Below are 21055 nucleotides of genomic sequence, written 5' to 3'. Positions count from 1 at the left end.
CACACATGGTCACCAGGGACGCTGGAAGAGTCCCTCATTTCTCACATTCTGCAGGAAGAGCATATCACGGGTCTGAGTGCTCCTGCCATGATGTCCCTCTCGATTAAGCTAGTTACTCCCTTAAAAAATACACTAGCTTGGGCCTTTATTTATGTTAGCTAGGAACCTTGTTTCTTGACTAATTATACTTGTACAGTACTACTCTATACTTTAGTTTTAGCTCCTACCTCAGTATTAAGCAATGAATTATTTTAATTGATTGAAAAAAAAAACTCACCAGGATTTACTCACCAAACAGCTGCTTTTTTAAAAAATCCACTGTTAGAAGAGTGTCCCTTGCAGGTCTGGTGCACTCCTGAAGGTACTGCCTCTCCCTCTCTTTTTTTTGGTTTTGAGGTGGAGGGAGGGATGGGAACACTACAGCAATGTAATGTTTGGGGCTATTCTGCTCTTTGATAGTGTCCTCCTCGATCCCCTTCTGAGTTGCAGTGACTGCACTGACCTCTCCCAGAATGCTTCTCAGTCACTTCTCACTACCGCCCTCTGTTGGATGCTCTTTCTCCTGTTGAGAGCAAGGGTCCTTCTCCTTGATCCCCTTCCGAGTTGCGGTGACTGCGCTGACTTCTCCCAGAATGCTTCTCAGTCACTTCTCACTACCGCCCTCTGTTGGACCCTAGTTGTTCTTAAAGCTGGTGGTGGGATGACTTCTTGAACTGCTGCATTCTGTGGTGAAGGTACTCTCGCATTTTATTAGGTAGATAGTTCCAGGATTATACCAGTGATGATGAAGGCATGTGTCCAAGTCAAAATGGTGTATGACTTTTTCTTTCTCTCCCTTCTCTTCCTATTTGCTACCAATCACTGAGAAGTTATATAAGTTACTTGGCAACTTCCTGTAACATGTCAGTTCATTTACATGAAAAAGGTCAAATTAATTAATGTTAAATATCAATGTTTTTCTCATAAAATATATTCTGTTTAATTTTGCAGATGAGCAATGAGGTTGCCATCTGTAAGCCGATTGCTAATGCTGTGGATGCAGCTGATATGATACTGTGCGGTTTTATAATGGATTCCCTGGTAAAATATTTCCACCAATTGTATGATGCATGCTACTTGTTTTTTGAGTAACATTTGGTCATGTTTTTGGTTACCTAGGAATAATAAGTTTATTTATTTTCTTTTTTCATTGCTTTCTTTAGAATGGTTTTTGGTTTGGCCTTGGATGCTGTACAATATTTTTAATACCAAGTATTATAATTGCTGTGAAATTAGCCAAATTCTATCGGCGGATGGATACAGAGGATGTATATGATGAGTGAGTAGACTTTAAAATGGTGTTTCTATTAATTTCCTAATCTTCCTACAGTTTTTGCATGTTTTTGAAGCACAAGGAATTGTTAATTCATATTTATAATTGGGATTTTTTCCGAAAATACAGGCCTTTCTATATTTGTAGCATTTCTAAATAAAATCAATTTTGCAGATAAATCTTAATTTCAATGTGGCGCTAAATGAATGAAAGTCAGTGCTGGGAAAAAATCCACAAAACACACCTGCCCCTTGCATGAAACAAAATCATTTTTCCAAATTTCAATCTGTTGTGAAATTGTACTGAAGGAATAAAATTTGAGCAGCTGCTCTCCTATGATATTGGTGGTCCCTTGTGCAGAAATTGAGTAACATGGGCAAAACATTGTTGTGCAGGTTCAGCTGACAATTGAGTTTCTATAATGATTTGTGTTTTTGTTTTGGACTGACGAGATTTTTTCCTTGTGTTAGACAAAAGTAGAAGTAGACATAGTATTCGCCCACATGATTCTTTATAGTCTTGTGTTTCTCCCAAGGTTTCAAATGCTACACGTTTGTAAAAAGAGTATAGAGCTAAATTGAACCATTGATTTATTAACTGTCGGTCTCTAAACTCTAAATATTCCTTTCTTTCTTTACAGTTCCTCTGTCTCAGGGACTTGGCATTTTACTTTGTGATAACCATTGATACCTTTTCCACTTTCTTTCAGTTTTCTTTTTTTTAGGCAATCATTGCTTGCTTTTAATTGGGGATCCAATACACATTGCATTTGGAAAAGTGTTGTCACATATTTGTGTTTTGGATTTTTATTTCTACCCTCCCTTCTTTTTCTTTAATAAACTTTACATTAAGTATTAAACTGAAGAGGTGATGTCAGTGGTTTAGCACCACAGAAAATTTACATATTAATATTATCCTCAGCAAAGTATAAGTGCTGCTTTAATATTTTCTACGCATTTTAACGACATTCCCATTTCTTGTATTTCTGTAGTGTTGAGAATATTCCCATGAAAACGTAAGAGATTGTTTCATACTGAATCACCTTGGGGGTTAAATTTGTAAGTCTGACAAGGTAATAGGTCGTAAACTGAGTTATACATGTAGTGTTACATTGAAATCTGGGCAAAAATACAATTATGTATGTAAAGAGAAAAATTTGAATAACACTGAGCACAATCTATAGGTTAAAAGAAATCAAACAAAAATATTGTGACATGCACTTTAATTATTTGCATAACTGCTTTGAATTATTTGCTTACAAAATAGATTAAGCTGCATATAACTTTGATTGTTTCCTATTATAAAATAGCACTCTGTATGTTTTGATGCAGTGTATCCAGTGTCTATTCAGATACCTTTTAAATTTAGGATAACGTTGCAGATTCAGAATTGGAAAATGTATAGTTTTTTTTCGTTTTGAGATGAATGTGAAATAACTACCAATACAGACATGTTTTATTTTTCATTTTGCTTCATACATTTTTTTAAATGTACATTGAAAGCCCAAGCCTTTTTCCCTCTATGCATATAGTATAAACTTTTTGTTGCAGCTTGGAAATTGGTAGTAATGGTTATCATAATGAGAATTCACATTGATAGTCAAAGTCCAGTGTTGATAAGGTAAATGACCTGAGAGTGCATCTATGCATGGCAGATTTGTCTATAATTACTGAAAGAGTTTCCCTGCTCAAGCTAAACACTGAAAGGCTTCTAACTTTTGCATGCTTCTTTAAAACTAACCAGCATGAGTATGTTGTGTGTACATTCATTAAGACAATAAACTGTTCACTCAATTTACTATGCTCCACAGCAAATGGAAATGTTTAATTTTACAAAGGTATGGCATGAATACAACTTTAGACTGTGCAGGCCAATGCTCAATGTTCAAAAATACTTCTACATATATATTATTTTTTCACTATGAAAAGATTATAAATTTCTTCAATATTTCTGGATCCATAATTCCATGAAAACAATCTAAAAAATGCATGTCTGAAGGATTGTACATTGCTTTGGATTATGTTCTAGGCTTGTATTTTATGTAGAATGCTGGCTAATTTTAGTATATCTATGGGAGGAGTGTTGTAAATTTAAAAGGGGTGGATATTTGGGCAAATCAGTTTCCAAAGAGCTGGAAATTCAAAATGTAAATTGTAAGGGTACAGCATGTTATATTCCAGAAAGCCTTTAAAGGGTAGAAATAAAGTCAATCTTTACACACTATTCTAAGCATGTATTTATAAAGTTACACATTACAAACATACATCTCCCAACCCCAACAACCACAGGTTCAGTCTGTGCCTATTTACAGGGGCATAAGTGAATCTCCAGTTAATGCCCATCACCTGCATACAATTAAACACAATTAACAGATTTCATTCACTCTTTAAATTAGAATTTATAAGTACGTGCAAAATTTCAAAACAAATTGAATCAAAAGCTTCCATATTCTGTGTCAAGCTTTATGTTGTGTGACACATTTTATCTAGGACCCTGACAATTTCTTTGTAACTCTTTCGAGTACAAACACATTTCCATCTGTTCCTATTCAGATGAAATTACATTGTTTCATAATTTGCCATGGTGAGATTTGAACTCTTGATCTTGGGGTTACAAGCCCAGTACCATAACCACTTGGCTATTTAGGCCAAGCACAATTTCTTTGTACAAGCATTTATTTTTGTAAAACAATTAGATAGTTGATAACTTACACCCACCCATTTAATTTTAGTGATTTCTTTTCTCTCCAGCATTTGTTTCAAGCCAGCAAGGTCAATCTGTAATAAAAACAGAAAATGCTGGAATAACTCAGCAGGTCTGTCAGCATCTGTGGAGAGAGAAAAGGGGTTAACATTTAGAGTCCATATGACTCTTCTTCAGAGCTTTCTTTAGCTCTGAAGAAGAGTCATATGGACTTGAAACGTTAACTCTGTTTCTCTCTCCACAGCTGCTGCCAGACTTGCTGAGTTTTACCAGCATTTTCTGTTTTTAATTCAGATTTCCAGCATCTGCAGTAGTTTGCTTTTATTTTAAGTCAATCTGTAACCTTTTCTCATTTATACTTTTTGCAGACTGCACATAACACCACATTGAATGATTATCTACTTAACATTCAATGGGTGTGTTACATTCAGTACATCCATTCTATAGAACTCCGCTTAAATTTTTTGACAAATGAAATCTCGTATCCACTGCCTCCACAAGAGCAGCCAAAGCACTTTTAACAGCCATTTTTATTTTCTTAGCTTCGCAGCTAAAGGACAACATTTCCCATTTTCATCCATAAGAAATATTGTGAAATCAGCTGCACTAGAATACCCATCAGGAAGACTAGCATGTATTTTTTGACTCACCTAAGTGTGCAAGTCTCCAGATTTAATTATTGTAATTTTATTTTGCCCTTAAAACATTTCATTGTGGTACTTGATTCCAACACATTAAAAGTAGTATCTGGTCTGGTCTGAGTGCCCAACCAGTTCAACTGACCAAACAAGCCTCACAAGTGCTCCATCTCTATAGATGTAACATCATCTTGCTGAGAGGACCTACTATGATTGACCAGGATCAAATAAAACTCTCTGGATAGGTTTGTTGATTTAAAGTTATGCCATACCTGCTCTGCTTAATATCTAAACCAATATATTTAAAAGCCCCACAAGCCTGACTTCCAATCTTAAATTCTACTCTGATCTTATTAATAATATAGCTCTTAAGTTTCGCAGTCCCATCTGATTAGAGATCATCAATATGCATCTTGAAGATATCTGAAAGTTTTCCTTTATGTTACCAATAAAACATAACTGGATCCCTTTTAAGTTGAACATTATTTTTGGCAAAACATATCTCACTGAAAAATACCACATCCTGAAAGTATTATTCTTTAGCACATTTGTTTAGTTTCCACAGTTTTCCTTCTGCATGTGCTGCTTCTTTGGGATGTTTCAGAAACATTTCTGTGAAAAGTATCACCCTGCAGAAATGCTGCTTTAATGTTGATTGGTCTACACTCTGATGAGCATGTGGCCAGAAAAGCTCAAAAAGATTTTCAAGATTACTTTTCCAGCTACAGAATAATCTAACATCTGTAACACCCAGTGACTCTTCAAAACCCCTAGTAACCAGCCTCGCATTAACCTTAAAAGTCCTATCTGCCAGGACTTTTTCAGTGTAAACTCACTTATGTGACAAGGCTGGTTGTCCCTTATCTGTTAGTTCGGAATAAACTTAAATTTAGGGAGAGGTGGTGGCTGGTAATCCAGAGATCCAGGGTCATGCTCTGGGGTCCCGGGTTCAAATCCCACCATAGCAGATAGTGGAATTTGCATTCAATAAAATCTGGAATTAAAAGTCTAATGATGACCGTAAAACAATTGTCGATTGTCATAAAAAAACCCATCTGGCTCACTAATGTCCTTTAGGGAAAGAAATCTGCTGTCCTTATCTGGTCTGGTCTCCAGACCCACAGTAATGTGGTTGACACTTAAATGCCCTCTGAAATGGCCTAGCAAGCTACTCAGTTCCCAAGGGAATTAGGGAAGGGAAATAAATGCTGGCCCAGCCAGCGATGCCCATATCCCATTAATAAAAAAAAATTCTGTCCAACTATCTAATTCCCATAGTTTTACCTCTCGTTAATTTATCCTCCAGTTGACAATCACTAAAACTTCACGATTATGAGGACTTGTGCTTCTAGACTGTTCTGTGGCTTTTAGTTCCTTGTGTAACCGATTCAAGCTACAGCCTCAATTTGCGATTTTATGTCTGTCAGTACTACTACTGCAAGATCTCCCCTTTACACTTTCGGAGAACCTTTCGCCAGTACGTGATCATTTTCTGTCACAAGAACCACTTTCAGACCACCATCAGTTGTTACACTGTGCTCTCTTATTCTCCAATTGTTCACCCCAGCCTGCCAGTCCGTGGACGTTACCTCTCGACTACCATCCTGAACATTCAACCAGGAGTTAAACTTCAGTAGCTTTTTCTGTATGTCCCACAATGTTGCATCTGGACCCCATGGAATAAATGCCACCAGAGTACCGACTCTGGGCAGTTGACCATTCAATGTGATAGTTTTGTCATGCGTATAATGATCATTCACATTGCCATTACCCAACCCAGCCTCATGGCCCCTCATAGCCTTCATACCAACTCAGTGCCAACTCATATTCCTCACCCACCTCCTCAGGGATTTTTATAACCTCCATACCGAGTCAATGCCAACTTATGCCCCCTACCCACAACCATGACCCTTCATACTTCCTGTGCTACCTCTCAGTATCCACCATGGGCAGACCTCAGGAGCCATGTGGCAATGAAAATAAATAAACTTCTAATAATCTACATAAGAACAAGGAGCATGAGTAGGCCATTCAGCCCCTCAAGCCTGCACAGCCATTTAAGAAGATCATGGCTGATTTGATAGTAGCCTGAAATCTGCATCCCACCTAGCGCTGATAACCTATCACGCCCTTGCTTACCAAGAATCTATCCACCTCTGCCTTAAAAATATTCAAAGACTCTGCTTCCACCACGTTTTCAGGAAGAGACTTCCAAAAACTCATGACCTTCTGCGTGAAAGAAATTCACCTCATCTCTGCTTTAAATGGGCGGCACCTTATTTTTAAACAGTGATCCCTAGTTTTAGATTCTCCCGCAAGAGAAAACATCCTCTCCACATTCAGCCTGACTAGCCCCCTCAGGATCTTATATATTTCAATCAAGTCGCCTCTTACCCATCTAAACTCCAGTGGATACAAGCCTAGTCTGTCCAACATTTCCTCATTAGACTACCCGCCCATTCCAGGTATTAGGCTGGTAAACCTTCTCTGAACTGCTTCCAACGCATTTACATCCTTCCTTAAATAAGGTGACCAATACTGTACACAGTACTCCAAGTATGGTCTCATAATGTCCTGTACAACTGAAGCATAACCCCCCTACTTTTGTATTCAATTCCCCTTGCAATCAATGATAACATTCTATTAGCTTTCCTAATTACTTGCTGTACTTGTACACTAGCCATTTGTGGCTAGTGCTAGTACTCATGCACTAGGACATCTAGATTCCTCTGCACCTCAGAGCTCTACAATGTCTTACCATTTAGATAATATGCTTCTATTTTATTCTCCCTGCCAAAATGGACAATTTCACATTTTCCCACTTTAAGCTCCATCTGCCAGATCTTTGCTCACTCACTTAACCTATCTATATTTGTTTTCAGCCTCCTTATGTCCTCTTCACAACTTACTTTCCTACCTATCTTTATGTCAGCAGCAAATTTGGCAACCATCCCTTCAATCCCTTCATCCAAGTCATGTATATAAATTGTAAACAGTTGAGATCCCAGCACTGATCCCTGTGGCATGCTACCACTTGATAGCGAAAGAAAATTTATTCGCAAAACCCATTCAAAGGTTTTAAATTACCTGAAGTCTTTCATCTCTAATTAAAAGCAAACAAACTTCTATTCACATCAAAGACAGTTAATCATGTCATAAACTCTTTAAACTGTTAATAAAACTATGAACTCAAAACCCCTGTGAGATAATTGTAGCTTTTGAAACTCAGTCAAGCATTCATAACACCACAATAATAGCCCTTGGGGAAATGTCAACATAAAACTCTATTGAAATTGCATGACGGGACGCTACTTTTTTTTTAACTTATGCCTGTCAATCAAAGCAGTCAAGCAGAGAGTTTTTAAAATTCTCACTGATCGTTGCAGCCTGTTTATTTTAAGTGTAAAGAGTGGGACATTTAAAAAAGAAAATCAGATCATGACAGTTATACAGACCTTTTCCACCCTCAAGTGCGTTTACATCTACACCATCATTTCATCACTCCCACCCTGCAGTTTAAGGCCCTTGGAACAGCCAAAATTGGGTCTGTTTGAATTCAGCACTGAGTTCAAATAGCCCTGCTGAGTTTAGGTTTCTCTCCTGTGTGAATCATACCCCGCTGCTTTTCCTTACCGGCAAAAATTGGATGTGCCGGAAATGGGGGCAGGACTTTGATATTTGGGTCACACCCACCATTTTTAAAGGTCCATAGAGCCTTCATACTTCCACAAAATTCCTGCCTAAATCTGGTTGCCAAGTCTACATATTGTAAAATGAAAATATTTCTGCCTTTGTCCCAAATCTTTAGATGTGTGACAACAACCTTGTTAGTGTCGGGTGCTAAGAAGGCTTACAATAGGACGTGGCGGAATTGTCTAATACTTTGACGGATTTCACACTTCTCATTTATCTCTTCTAGTAGCCTCATACTCTTCAATCACACCCGCGTCTTTTAGCAGGAGTTTTAACCTTTGGCTAGTGGGGTGCGCAAATTGTTTATATAATTTTAAGACAATTTTTTTTCTCTTTGATTCTTATCACCTGATCCCATTAATATTTATTTAATACCCTGATGAGAAATATCACGATTTGTTAAAAGGATATAATAATGCCCTGACTGGGTAAACACTAGATCCACTGACTTTCCAAATATAATTGTCTTATGCTCCATGTGAAGTTTCATTTAAACTTTTTTCATAGAAGGCTTACTCAACCATGTAGGTATCTCACTAGAGACTACATCGTGACTTCAATGTGTTGCAATCACCAAATCAAAAGCAAGTAGTAAGTTTATATTCGTCAGCCTTGCATCAATCATTTCAAGGACCTTGCCCCTTCATTTTCAGCAATTAGACTCATAGATGTTTACAGCACAGAAGGAGGCCATTCAGCCCATAGTATCCACGCCAGTCAACAAAGATCTGACTACACTAATCCTGTTCTCCAGCGCTTGGCCCATAGCCCTGGAGGCTATGGCAACACAAGTGAATATCCAAGTGCTTTTTAAATGTTATAAGAGTTTCTGACTCAACCACTGTTTCAGACAATGAGTTCCAGACTCCCACCACCCTCTGGGTGAAAAAATTTCTCTTCAACTCCCCTCTTAGCCTTCTACCTCTTACCTTAAATCTATACCCTTTGGTTATTGACCCTTCTACTAATGGAAAAAGTGCCTTCCTATCCACCCTATCTATGCCGCTCATAATCTTATACACCTCTATCAGATCCCCTCTCAACCTTTGCTGCTGCAAGGAAAACAACCCCCAGCTTATCCAATCTTTTTTCATAGTCCAGACCCTCCAGCCCAGGCAGCATCCTGGTATATCTCCTCTGCACCCTCATAATGTAATCCCTTGCCTTGTTAGCCCTCCCCAAGTACATTACCTCACATTTTGCTGGGTTGAATTCCATTTGCCCACCTGACCAGTCCATTGATATCCTACTGCAGTTATGTACACCACACACAGCAAGGGCCCCAGCACCAAGCCCTGCGGAACCCCGCTGGAAACAGACTTCCAGTCATAGAAACACCCCTCTATCATCATCCTCTGCTTCTTGCCTCTCAGCCAATTTTGGATCCAAAGTGCCACTTTGCCTTGGATCCCATGGGCTTTTACTTTCTTGACCAGTTTGCCATGAGGGACCTTATCAAAAGCCTTGCTAAAGTCCATGTAGACCGCATCAAATGCATTATCCTCATTAATACTCCGGTTACCTCCTCAAAAATTTGATCAAATTTGTCAAACACGACCTTCCTTTCGCAAATCCATGCTGACTATCTGTGATTATTCTGTGTCCCTCCATGTGCAGATATATTCCGTCCCTCAGAATTCTTTCTAGTAGCTTCCCCACCACTGAGGTTAGACTGACTGGCCTGTAATTTCCTGGTCTATCCGTTCCTCCCTTTTTTAATAAAATAACAATGTTAGCAGCTCTCCAGTCCTCTGGCACCTCACCTGTGGCCAGAGAGAATTTGAAATTTACTGTCAGGGCCCCTGATATCTCTTCCCTTCCCTCAACATCCTGGGATATATCTCATCCGGGCCTGCGGATTTATCCACTTTTAAGGCCGCTAAACCCACTAGTACCTCCTCTCTCTCTATGTTAATTTCCTCTAACATTTCACAGTCCTCCATCCTGATGTCTATACCTGCGTCCTCCTTTTCCATTGTGAAGACTGATGCAATGTTTTCATTGAGGACTTTACCCACGTCTTCTGGGTCCACAAACAGATTACCTCTATGGCCCCTAATTGGCCCTACTGTTTCCCTAGTTATTCTCTTGCTCTTTATATATTTAAAACTGCATAATGATACTTGGAGTCACATATGAAGCACCTATTGATTGTTCCTTGGGCATTCCTGGGTTTCATTTACCCAGCATTTCTGTTTTCTGCTTTAATAGCCAGATCTGTTAAAGGTGCTTCCATCCTCATTTTGGAAATCTTGTGATCATTGAGTCCTCTATTCCTTCTTTGACCATGGGAAATCCCATTTGTTTCTTTAAGGATGAAGAAAATGACTATTTCCCCAAGAATTTTTTCAAGGTAGCAGACATCAGATCCCTCTCCCAAAACCAAACAGCAGTTCCAACAGTAAATTGTCCACTAGGACACCTTAACACAATCTAGAATTTAAGTGCTAATACTGACCCCCAAATTGATTTTTTAAATCTTTTATACAATCTGTTGATGTCCATGATATATTTTTCTAAGGAATGACCATCTATTTTCTGAAATCTATAATAGGCATTTAACAGGTAATCTTTCTTGTAGATTTCATCCAAGAACTCTATTAGAAGGTCTAAACCTTCTTCACTATCCAATTGACCAAGGCATTGATCTCACAAAATATTTCTCATTTTACTTCTTGTAGAAAGCAGCCTTCTTTCCTTTGGTAAAGACAATACCCATGTCCACAAAACCACTTCATTCTGCCACCAATCACGTGGTCAGACTTCAAGAACATTGGCATGTGATCAGGACCTGACAATCTACATTTGTTTTCAGCCATTTTCCACATTGGCCTCAGGAATGTAGTTTTTTTGAAACTTTTTTGCTTCACTTCCAATCTTCACCTTTAGGCAGCTATCCTCAGCCATCATGTTATTCCAGAAAACCAGTTGGTGAAGGATAGAACTGGAACCAATCTTTACACATGTTCATGACAATTTATTTACAGAATTACATATTACACACGTGCACCTCCTAACCCCAACAACCACAGTTTTGGTCTGCCTGTTTACAGGGGCACAATTGAATCCCCAGTTAATGCCTACCACCTGCATACAATTAAGTGCAATTAATATACAATTAACAAAGCGCACAAGTCTGAGTGCTTTTATTCTTGTATTGGTGTGCAAGCAGAGATGAGAATTGCTGCAATTTTTTGCCTGTTGCACATTTCAATATGAGTGAAATGGCTGTAAAATTTTATACATGTTGATGAATCTGAATTTTACGTAGACAATTTACAAGGTTGCTGCCGCCTTGCTACTAACTGCCTTGGACCTAGCTTATGCCTTAAAAATAAATTCTAAAATTAATTAACCATATTTACTATGGTGCAAGGCAATTCGCTTAACTACCAAGCTTTAAACTCCTAGGAGAAGTGGCCGGATGTGTATGTGTGAATCATGAATCTCTCAGTCTACGTATTTTTTAAAGGTATTTGTAGAATGCAGTGTAAAAAATATTAACTGAAGGAAATTTAGGTATTTGAATTTGGTCCAATTCCAGCAATGCAAAGTTCAGAGTATGGTTTGGAATAAATTATTTCAGCATAATTATCGAAAGTTGCAAGATAGACCAGCCTGTCCAAACCAATGCATGTGTATACAGTACCAAGAGGGAAATTGCAGTAAAAATTTACTCTAATGTTTAAAGTGGTGATAGTTCATTTCAGAGAATGGGTGATTGCAAGCATGTTTTGTCGGATTTGAATGGTTAGGTAGTGCAGAAGAGTGTACTTTAATGTATGTAAACACTGACAAACTGTAATCAGTTTCTTACAGTATCTGTATGTGAATGTTAAAATTATTTTCATGAGATTTAGTGTTTCGAACTTTACCTCAGCTTAGTAAAATTTTGAATACTGTTCAAACACAAACAAATATTCTTATAAATGCAACTGTTATGTTTGAGAACTATGTATTTTTCATTTCTTAATAATGTATCTCAATGCAAATTCTGCATTTTTTTAAAGATTGTGATTTCTATTTAGATAGAGAAGGGTGATAATTTTGAAGCAACAGATGCATGTTTTTTTTTATTTTAAATGGCATGATTGAACTGATGTAGTAAATATTTTGGCTTAATTGATTTTGGGTTCTGTTCACATCAATAGCACTCCTCCATATGATACTTTGACCAGGTTCCCCAGAGCTTCAGCTCCTCCAAAGCTCTCTGGTTGGTGAGACACTCCTGGCTCTGGGGTTGGTAAGGTACTAAATATACTATATCTTTTTCCTTTTTTTTTCAAAGAAAATTATTGTGGGACAACATTACATATGAAGAAAGAAAGACTTGTGTAGCCTTTCATGACCTCAAGATGTCCCAAAGCACTTCATTGCAGCAAGCTCCCAAAAGCAATGCAACAGTGACCAGATAATCTTTTTAGTATTTTTAGTATAGCGGGAGACGGTGGCAGTGTGGTAATGTTACTGAACTGGTAGTCCAGAGACCCAGGTTAATCCTCTAGCTACATAGCAATTGGTGGAATCTAAATTCAGTTTATTAAATCTGGAATTGAAAGCTAGTCTCAGCAATGGTGGCTATGAAACTATCATCGATTGTCATAAAAGTCTGGTTTACTAGACCAATACCACGAAGGAGCAGGTTGTCTTATGAGGAAAGGTTGGAAAGGCTAAGGTTTGTATCCATGGGAGTTTAGAAGAGTAAGAGGAGACTTGATCGAAACATATAGGGCAGAATTTTCTCCCCGTCGGGGGCGAAGTTGAAGTCTGAGCACCCAGCTGATTTTGCTGTGCCCCCGCCTACCTGAAAATTTAGATGGGGCGTGGTGATGTCAGGAGTTACACCCGACATCACCGCGCAACATTTTACGAGTCGGTGAGTGGGCCCCACTCCCACTTGCCGACATGTAAAATCCTGCCCATAAGATCCTGAGGAGTCTTAACAGGGTGGATGTGGAAAGGATGCTTCCTTTTGCAAGAGAACCTAGAACTATGGGTCACTGTTTAAAAATAAGGGGCTGCCCATTTAAGGCAGACGTGAGGAGAAATTTTTTCTGAGGGTCATGAGTCTTTGGAATTTACTTCCTCAAAAGACAGTGGAAGCAGAGTCTTTGAATATTTTTAAGGCAGAGATAGATAGATTCTTGATAAGCAAGGGGGTGAAAGGTTATTTGGGGCAGGCAGGAATGTGGAATTGAGGTTACAATCAGACCAGCCATGATCTTAATGAATAGCAGAGCAGGCTTGGGGGACTGAGTGGCCTTCTCTGCTTCTAATTTGTATGGTCATATGTAAAAACCCATGTTCTTCACTAATGTCCTTTAGGGAAGGAAACCTGCTGTCCTTACTTGGTCTAGCCTGCATGTGACTACAGACCCACAGCAATGTGGTTGAATATTAAGTGCCCTCTGAAATAATCCAGTGAGCCACTCAGTTCAACAACAATTAGGGATGGGCAACAAATGCTAGTTTTGCCAATGATGCCCACATCTCATCAAATAATTAAAAAAAAGATAAATATTGGTCAGGACACTGGGGATAACTCCTCTGCTCTGCTTCAAAATAATACAATGGCATCTTTTATGCATGCTTGAGAATGCAGATGAGGCCTTGATTAACATCTCAGCCAAAAGATGACACCTGCAATAGTGCAGCACTCTCACAGCAATGCACTGCAGTGTCAGCCTAGATGATCCCACAGCCTTCTGATTTAGAGGTGAGAGTGCTGCCCACTAAATCAGAACTTACTTGAAGATTGGGACATCAATACATTGTAATTATATAAGCAGCAAGACCGCTTATCAAAACTGGCTTAATCTGAGGAATTGTAGCTGTGTTCATCTTCTGTTATCGAAACAGGGGTAGGCAATTCAGCTTATTGAGCCTGTTCCACCATCCAATGTGATTATAGTTGATCTGTGCCTCAACCCCATTTACTTACCTTTGATCCATATCCCTTAATACCTGTCCTATTAAAAATATGTCCAAAAAACTTCAATGGACCCATCATCCACAGCCTTTTGGGGAAGAGATTTCCATTACCATTTGTGTGAAAATGTGCATCCTCATTTTACTCATGAATAACCTAACTTAAATTTTAAGATTGTGTTGCTTGTTTTGAAATCCATCACCAGAGGAAGTAGCTTCTCTGTAGTTTCTGTATCAAATTCTGTTATCATTAAATCACCCTTCAACCTTTTAAACTCAAGGGAATAGAACTCTTGGGTAAAGATTGGCGCATAATGGGGGAAAATATGACGTTGTCAACTTTGGCAGGAAAAATAGATAAGTAGAGTATTATCTAAGTGGAGAGAGACAGCAGAATGCTGCTGAACAGAGGACCTGGGTGTCCTTGTTCATGAATCATAAAGTCAGCAATCAGAAACAGCAAATAATTAGGAAGGCAAATGGAATGTTGGCCTTATTGCGGGGGGTGGGTGGGGTTGGGGGGGGGGGTGTGGGTGGGGGGTGTAGTATAAAAGTAGGGGAATCTTGGCATTGGGCATTAGTGAGACCACATCTAGATCAATGTGTACAGTTTTGGTCACTTTATTTAGGGAGGGACTTACTTGCATTGGAAGCAGCTCAGAGAAGGTTCACTAGGCTGATTTCTGGGCTGAGGTGTTGTCTTATGGGAAAGGTTGAGCAAACTGGGCCTATATTGGAATTTAGAAAAATGAGAGGTAATCTTATTGAAACGTACAAGATTCTGAAGGGGCTTGACAGGGATAGATGTTGAGTGGATGCTTCCCTTTGTCGGGGAATCTGGAACAAGGGGACACAATTTCAAAATATGGGATCTCCCACTTAAGACAGAGATATGAGGAGAAGTTTCTTCTGAGGGTTGTTAGTGTTTGGAATTTTCTTCCCTAGAGACCAGTGGAGGATGAGTCATTGAATATATTTAAGGCTGAATTTGACAGATTTTTGTTTTGCAAGGGTAATGGGGCCATGCGGGAAAGTGGAGTTAAAGGCCACAATCACATCAGCCACAATCATTGTCTTATTGAATGACAGAGCAGGTTCAAGGGGCCAAATGGCCACCTGCTTTTCCTATTTTTAATGTTCTAACCCAAGTTGATGCAATCTGTCCTTTTAATTTAACTGTTAAAGTCATGATATTATTCTGGTGAACCTCCACGGCCAGTATATCTTTCCTGAGTTGTGGTGCCCAAAGCTGAGTACTGTACTGTAGATGGGATCTGACCAAGTCTTTATACCACTTTGTGTGCCTGGACACAGTTTTTAATCTCCTGCGTTAAGAAAATATCTTACTTTTCTTTTATGGATCCAAAGTGGTGACCCCACAATACCTTTTATTGAACTCTATCTGCCACAGTTTTGCCCACTGACTTGACCTGTATATGTCCTTTGTGCCTCCTAATTTAGTATCATCTCAAACATAGATATGCATCTCTGTTCCTTCATCCATTCATTGATGTATATATGCAAAAAGCTGAGGCCTTACTCTAGATCCCGAGGGAACACCACTTGTCACATTCTACCAACATTTCCTTTTTCCTGTGCTTTGCCTGTTAGCTCTCACCCAGTTACCAAACCATGCCACAAGATTCCCTACCCCAATGTTTGCTGCTAATCTCTTATACAGCACTTTATCAAATGGCTTCTGAAAGTCCATTCAGACAAAATTCTTAGACACCCCCTTATCAATCTTGGTGACCTCATAAAATTCAGCTAGATTGGTCAAGCATGACCTGCCTTCACAAATTTATGCTAACTCTGATCTGCTCATATTTGTTCACATGCTCAATCACTTTGTCCCTGATAGATTTGAGTAACTTCCCCTCAACTGACATTAAACTGGGAGGACTGCAGTGTTCTGGTTTTTCCATCCCTCCCGTCTTAAATAATAGGAATGACATTTGCACAGAAGATGAACTAATTTAAGGTGAATATTCTGCTATAAATGTGTTTTAAATAATACAAACATACAACTTAAAAGCAGGAGAAGGCCATTTGGCCCCTCGAACCTATTCTGCTTTTTGATTAGATCATAGCTGATCTGATGTGGCCTCACACTACTTTCCTGCCTAGCCCCTATACCCTTCATCTCCTTCTTAAATGGGAGATCACTTAATTTTAAACTGTGGCCTCTAATTCTAGTCTCTCACATAAGGGGAAACATCCTCTTGGCATTCACCCTGTCAAGTCCCCTCAGGATCTTGTATGTTTCAATAAGATCACCTCTCACTCTTCTAAACTCCAATGGGATATGCTCAACCTGTCCAACCGTTCCTCATAAGATAAGCCCTTCATCTCAGGAATCAGTTGAGTGAACTTTCTCTGATCTGCTTCTAATACAATTTTATCCTTCGTTAAATAAGGAGACCAAAATTGCACACATTGCTCCAGATGTGGTCTCACCAATACCCTGTACAACTGTAACAAAACTTTCATACTTTTGTATTCCATTCCCCTTGCAATAAATGGCAACATTCCATTTGTCTTCCTAATCACTTGCTGTGCCTGCATACTAACTGTATACAGGTTTCCTAACTGTTGCAAAACTTTGAACAAAGCAAGTAACTCTTCCTTCTCCATGCCCTAACTCCATCGTCCAGTATCTCCCAAAGTGTCTCACAGGAAGTCCTAATTTAGTATCATCTCCTATCGAGTATAAATTGGGAGACAGTGGCAAAGTGGTAATGTCCTTGGACTAATAACTGAGGTTCAGGCTATTGCTCTGGGGACATGGGTTCGAATCTGACCATGGCAGCTGGTGGAATTTAAATTCAGTTAATAAACCTGGAATTAAAAAACCAGTCTCAGTAATAGTGACCACGAAACCATTGTCCTGATTGTCATAGCAATCCATCTGGTTCATTAATGTCCTTCAGGGAAGGAAATCTGCCCTCCTCACCTGGTCTTGCTTACATGTGACTCCAGACCCACAACAATGTGGTTGACTCTTAAATGCCCACTGCAATGGCTTCACAAGCCACTCAGTTGTATCAGCCAGCCAGCTATGAAGCCCACAAAAAGGGGCTTGTGCCAACATTGGGAGAGCTGTCTCACAGACTAGTCAAGCAACAGCCTGACATAGTTGTACACATGGAATCATAACTTACAGCCAATGTCTCAGACACCACCCTTGGTATGTCCTGTCCCACCGACAGGATTAGACCCACATGAGGTATACAGTGGTATACATGCAGGATAGAGTTGCCCTGGGAGTTGTCAACATCAACGCTGGACCCCATGAAGTTTCATATCATCAGGTCAAACGTCAGCAAGGAAATCTCCTGCTGATTATCACCTACTGTCTCCCCCCACCAGCCCCCCCCTCCTCAGCTGATTAATCAGTGCTTCTCCATGTTGAACGCCACTTGGAGTGGCAAGGGCACAGAATGTACTCTGGGTGTGGACTTCCATCACCAAGAGTGGCTCAGTAGGGCCGCTACAGACTGAACTGGCTAAGTCCTAAAGGATTTCCAGCATCCGCAGTTTTTTTGTTTTTATCCTAAAGGATATAGCTGCTGGACTGGGTCTGTGGCAGGTGGTGAGGGAACCAACAAGAGGGAAAAATCTACTTGACTGCGTCCTCACCAATCTATCTGTTACAGATGCATCTGTCCATGACAGTATTGGGTGAAGTGACCACCACACAGTCCTTGTGCAGACGAAATCCTATCTTTATATTGAGGATAACCTTCTTCATGTTATTGACACTGCCACCGTGCTAAATGGGATAGATTTTTAACAGATCTAGCAACTCAAAACTGGGTATCCATGAGCTGCTGTGGGCCATAAGCAGCAACAGAATTGTACTCGACCACAATCTGTAACCTGGCATATCCCCTACTTGGCCATTACCATCAAACTGAGGAGTCAACACTGGTTCAATGAAGAGTGCAAAAAGGCATGCCAGGAACAGCACCAGGTATACCTAAAAATGATCTGTGAACCTGGTGAAGCTACAACACAGGACTACTTGCATGCCAAATAGCATGTAATAGACAGAGCTAAACAATCCTACAGCCAATGGATCACATCTAGGCTCTATAGCCTTGCCACATCCATCCACCTGGTGGACGATGATTAAATAGCTCACTGGAGGAGGAGGAGGTTCCACAAATAGCCCCATCCTCAATGATGGGGGAGCCCAGCGCATCAGTGCAAAAGACAAGGCCGGAGCATTTGCAACTATCTTCAGCCAGAAGTGCCGAGTGGATGATCCATCTCCTGAGATGCCCAGCATCACAGATGCCAGTCTTCGGACAATTCAATTCACTACATGTGATATCAAGAAATGGCTGAAGGCATTCGATACTGCAAAGGCTATGGGTCCTGACAATCCAGCAATAGAATTGAAGACTTGTGCTCCAGAACTAGCTGTGCCCTTAGTCAAGCTGTTTCAGTACAGCTACAACACTGGCATCTACCTGGCAATGTGGAAAACTGCCCAGGTCATCCTGTCCACAAGAAACAAGACAAATCAAACTTGGCCAATTACCGCCCCATCAGCATACTCTAGATCACCACCAAAGTGATGGAAGGGGTCCTTGACAGTGCTATAAAGTGGCACTTAGCAATAACCTGCTCACTGATGCTCTGTTGGGTTCTGCCAGGCTCACTCAGCTCCTGACCTCATTGCAGCCTTAGTGCAAACATTGAAAAAAGAGCTGAACTCCAGAAGTGAAATGAGAGTGACTGCCCTTGACATCAAAGCAACATTTGATCGAGTGTAGTATCAAGGAACCCTAACAAAACTGGAGTCAATAGGAATCAAGAGGAAGGCTCTCCACTGGTTGAAGCCATACCTAGCACAAAGGAAGATGGTTGTGATTGCTGGAGGTCAATCGTCATACCCTCTAGTAATTGTAGCTATAAGGAATGTTGTGACTGTAACTTTAAGACTTATTGTGTTGTATGGTATCACGTGACAGTGTTAAAGAATCAACTCTAAGCACGGGAAACCTTAGAGTGGGAGTTCTTCTAGCTGTGGAGCTGGATGGAAGCATGTAACTGCTGCTGCAGCCTGTAAAGAAAGTTCAATGTTTCTAATGAGAAACCTGTCTAGAAAATCAAGTCCGTAACAAACTGGCAACAAGGATAGATTAGGTCCAGCATTGTCCCTCGCCTTGTGACTTAGAGTATCTTGTTTTAAACAGAGGAAAAGGAAAATATAATGACCGGGCATGCTGCATAGTTCAAATAGAAGAAACAGGAATGCGGTCACTTTAAGTTTAAAAAAAAGGGCCCTGATCCTAACGGCTGAGAAATCTCCCAGAACTCACCCGACATTTAAAAAAAAGGACCTGCCAAAGCAAAAAGAGAAAGAAAAAAAGAATCTGTATTGCATTCTGAAATAGGCAGCAGACCCACAGGCTCGGTAGGTTAGAGAAGCTGGAACACAGTTGCAAGTAAAGAAAGGTTTAAAAACAACCTGCAGTGCACAGTAAGGAAAAAATGACGACAGAGTTTTTTAAAAAAAAGGCTGGCTGCAGAGTTGACAGCTTGCAAGTTTAAAAAAGGGGCAGTCAGAACATACAGCAGTGCTGTAACTTTATATGAAAAAAAAAGAAGGCTCGATCAGATCATGAGGACACTGGGTCTCCCGAAGTGTGGGACGTCCAACATCAAAAGGATCTGCCGAGTTAGGAAAAAAGAAAAAAACCCCGCAGAATCGCCCAGAAAATGGTGAATAAATTGCTGCTGCATTTTTTCGAACAGGAACAAAGTTTTACAAAGTTAAAGGAAAAGCAGCCACATTTGCCAGTGAGCCTGCCAAAACACGAAAATCATGAGAAACTCCAAAAGCAGCACAAAAAACCGAAAGCTGCAGAGACAGCCTGGTTAAAAAAAAAGTGACTGCTCTTAAAGTGGCAATACATTTAAAGTAGTAAACACAAGAAAAATGGCAATGGACAGAAAATTAAAAGAGACCCCAGAGAGAGGGCAGCTCCACCAAGGGCAACAGAAAACCTCAGAGAGGGCAGCTCTGCCCAGGGCAACAGGAGACCCCAGAGGGAGGGCAACAAGAAAATAAACAGTTGAAAGAGCAGTTGATTGTCCTTCAAGAACAAATGCAAAAGGAATGTGTAAAATAAAGAAATGAAAATTGTCTTGAACAGGAGAATGGAAGCTTAGCAGAAGAAACTCGGAGTGGGCTCAGGGGAAGACCTGGTAATTGAAGAGGACTCGGAAAGCCTTGGTAATCAGAGAGGGCTCAAAGGAAGCCCTGGGAGTCATGTACAGCTGGACACAGCCAGGAGACAGGAGTTCAGAGAAACTCCAAGGTAGTGCCAGCTCAGTGAAGCTAGCTGTCTGGCAAAGAGCTGAAGAATCAGCTGAACGAAGCTAAAGAGGCATTGAAAAGAAAAGTCATAGAATTTTCCAAGATGCGAGTGGATAATGAAGCCATAGGTAGCTCAACTTCTGAACTGAGACAAGTTAAGATTTCACCTGAGAGAAGTCTGACTGACTGTGAAATCAAAATGAATGAGACTGAGCTTTGTATTTCCAAATTTGCCAGGAAAGGTACAGAACAGTCAAGGGAATCAAAAAGCAACTCATGATTTGCATAGTTGTGAGCGAGAATTCACTGTTGGTGAAGTATTATATGTACGAAACGTCGATGGTGAATCGACTTGGTTACCTGGTATAATAGTTTCCGTGACCGGACTCTTGTTGTACCACTTGGAAGTGGAGGGCTGGATCACCTACAAACACGTGGATTATTTGAGAA

The 21055-nt window shown here is 40.0% G+C and overlaps 1 protein-coding gene and 1 long non-coding RNA gene across 2 annotated transcripts in view; both read left to right on the top strand.

Moving 5' to 3' along the window:
- Window positions 1–1322, top strand: part of LOC121279262 (prominin-1-A-like) — a 202796-nt gene extending 201474 nt beyond the window's left edge. Inside the window, exons 22-23 of the mRNA XM_041190363.1 lie at window positions 991–1080; window positions 1203–1322. Of these exons, the coding sequence (XP_041046297.1) occupies window positions 991–1080; window positions 1203–1322 (210 nt within the window). The remainder of the gene's footprint in view (window positions 1–990; window positions 1081–1202) is intronic.
- Window positions 1323–2911: 1589 nt separating this feature from the next.
- Window positions 2912–21055, top strand: part of LOC121279270 — a 31216-nt gene continuing 13072 nt past the window's right edge. The window contains exons 1-2 of the long non-coding RNA XR_005943351.1: window positions 2912–2932; window positions 12498–12594. This is a non-coding gene — a long non-coding RNA (uncharacterized LOC121279270). The remainder of the gene's footprint in view (window positions 2933–12497; window positions 12595–21055) is intronic.

This window comes from Carcharodon carcharias, chromosome 1 (assembly GCF_017639515.1).
Source record: "Carcharodon carcharias isolate sCarCar2 chromosome 1, sCarCar2.pri, whole genome shotgun sequence".
NCBI lineage: Eukaryota > Metazoa > Chordata > Chondrichthyes > Lamniformes > Lamnidae > Carcharodon > Carcharodon carcharias.
This window is presented reverse-complemented; position numbering and strand designations above follow the sequence as displayed.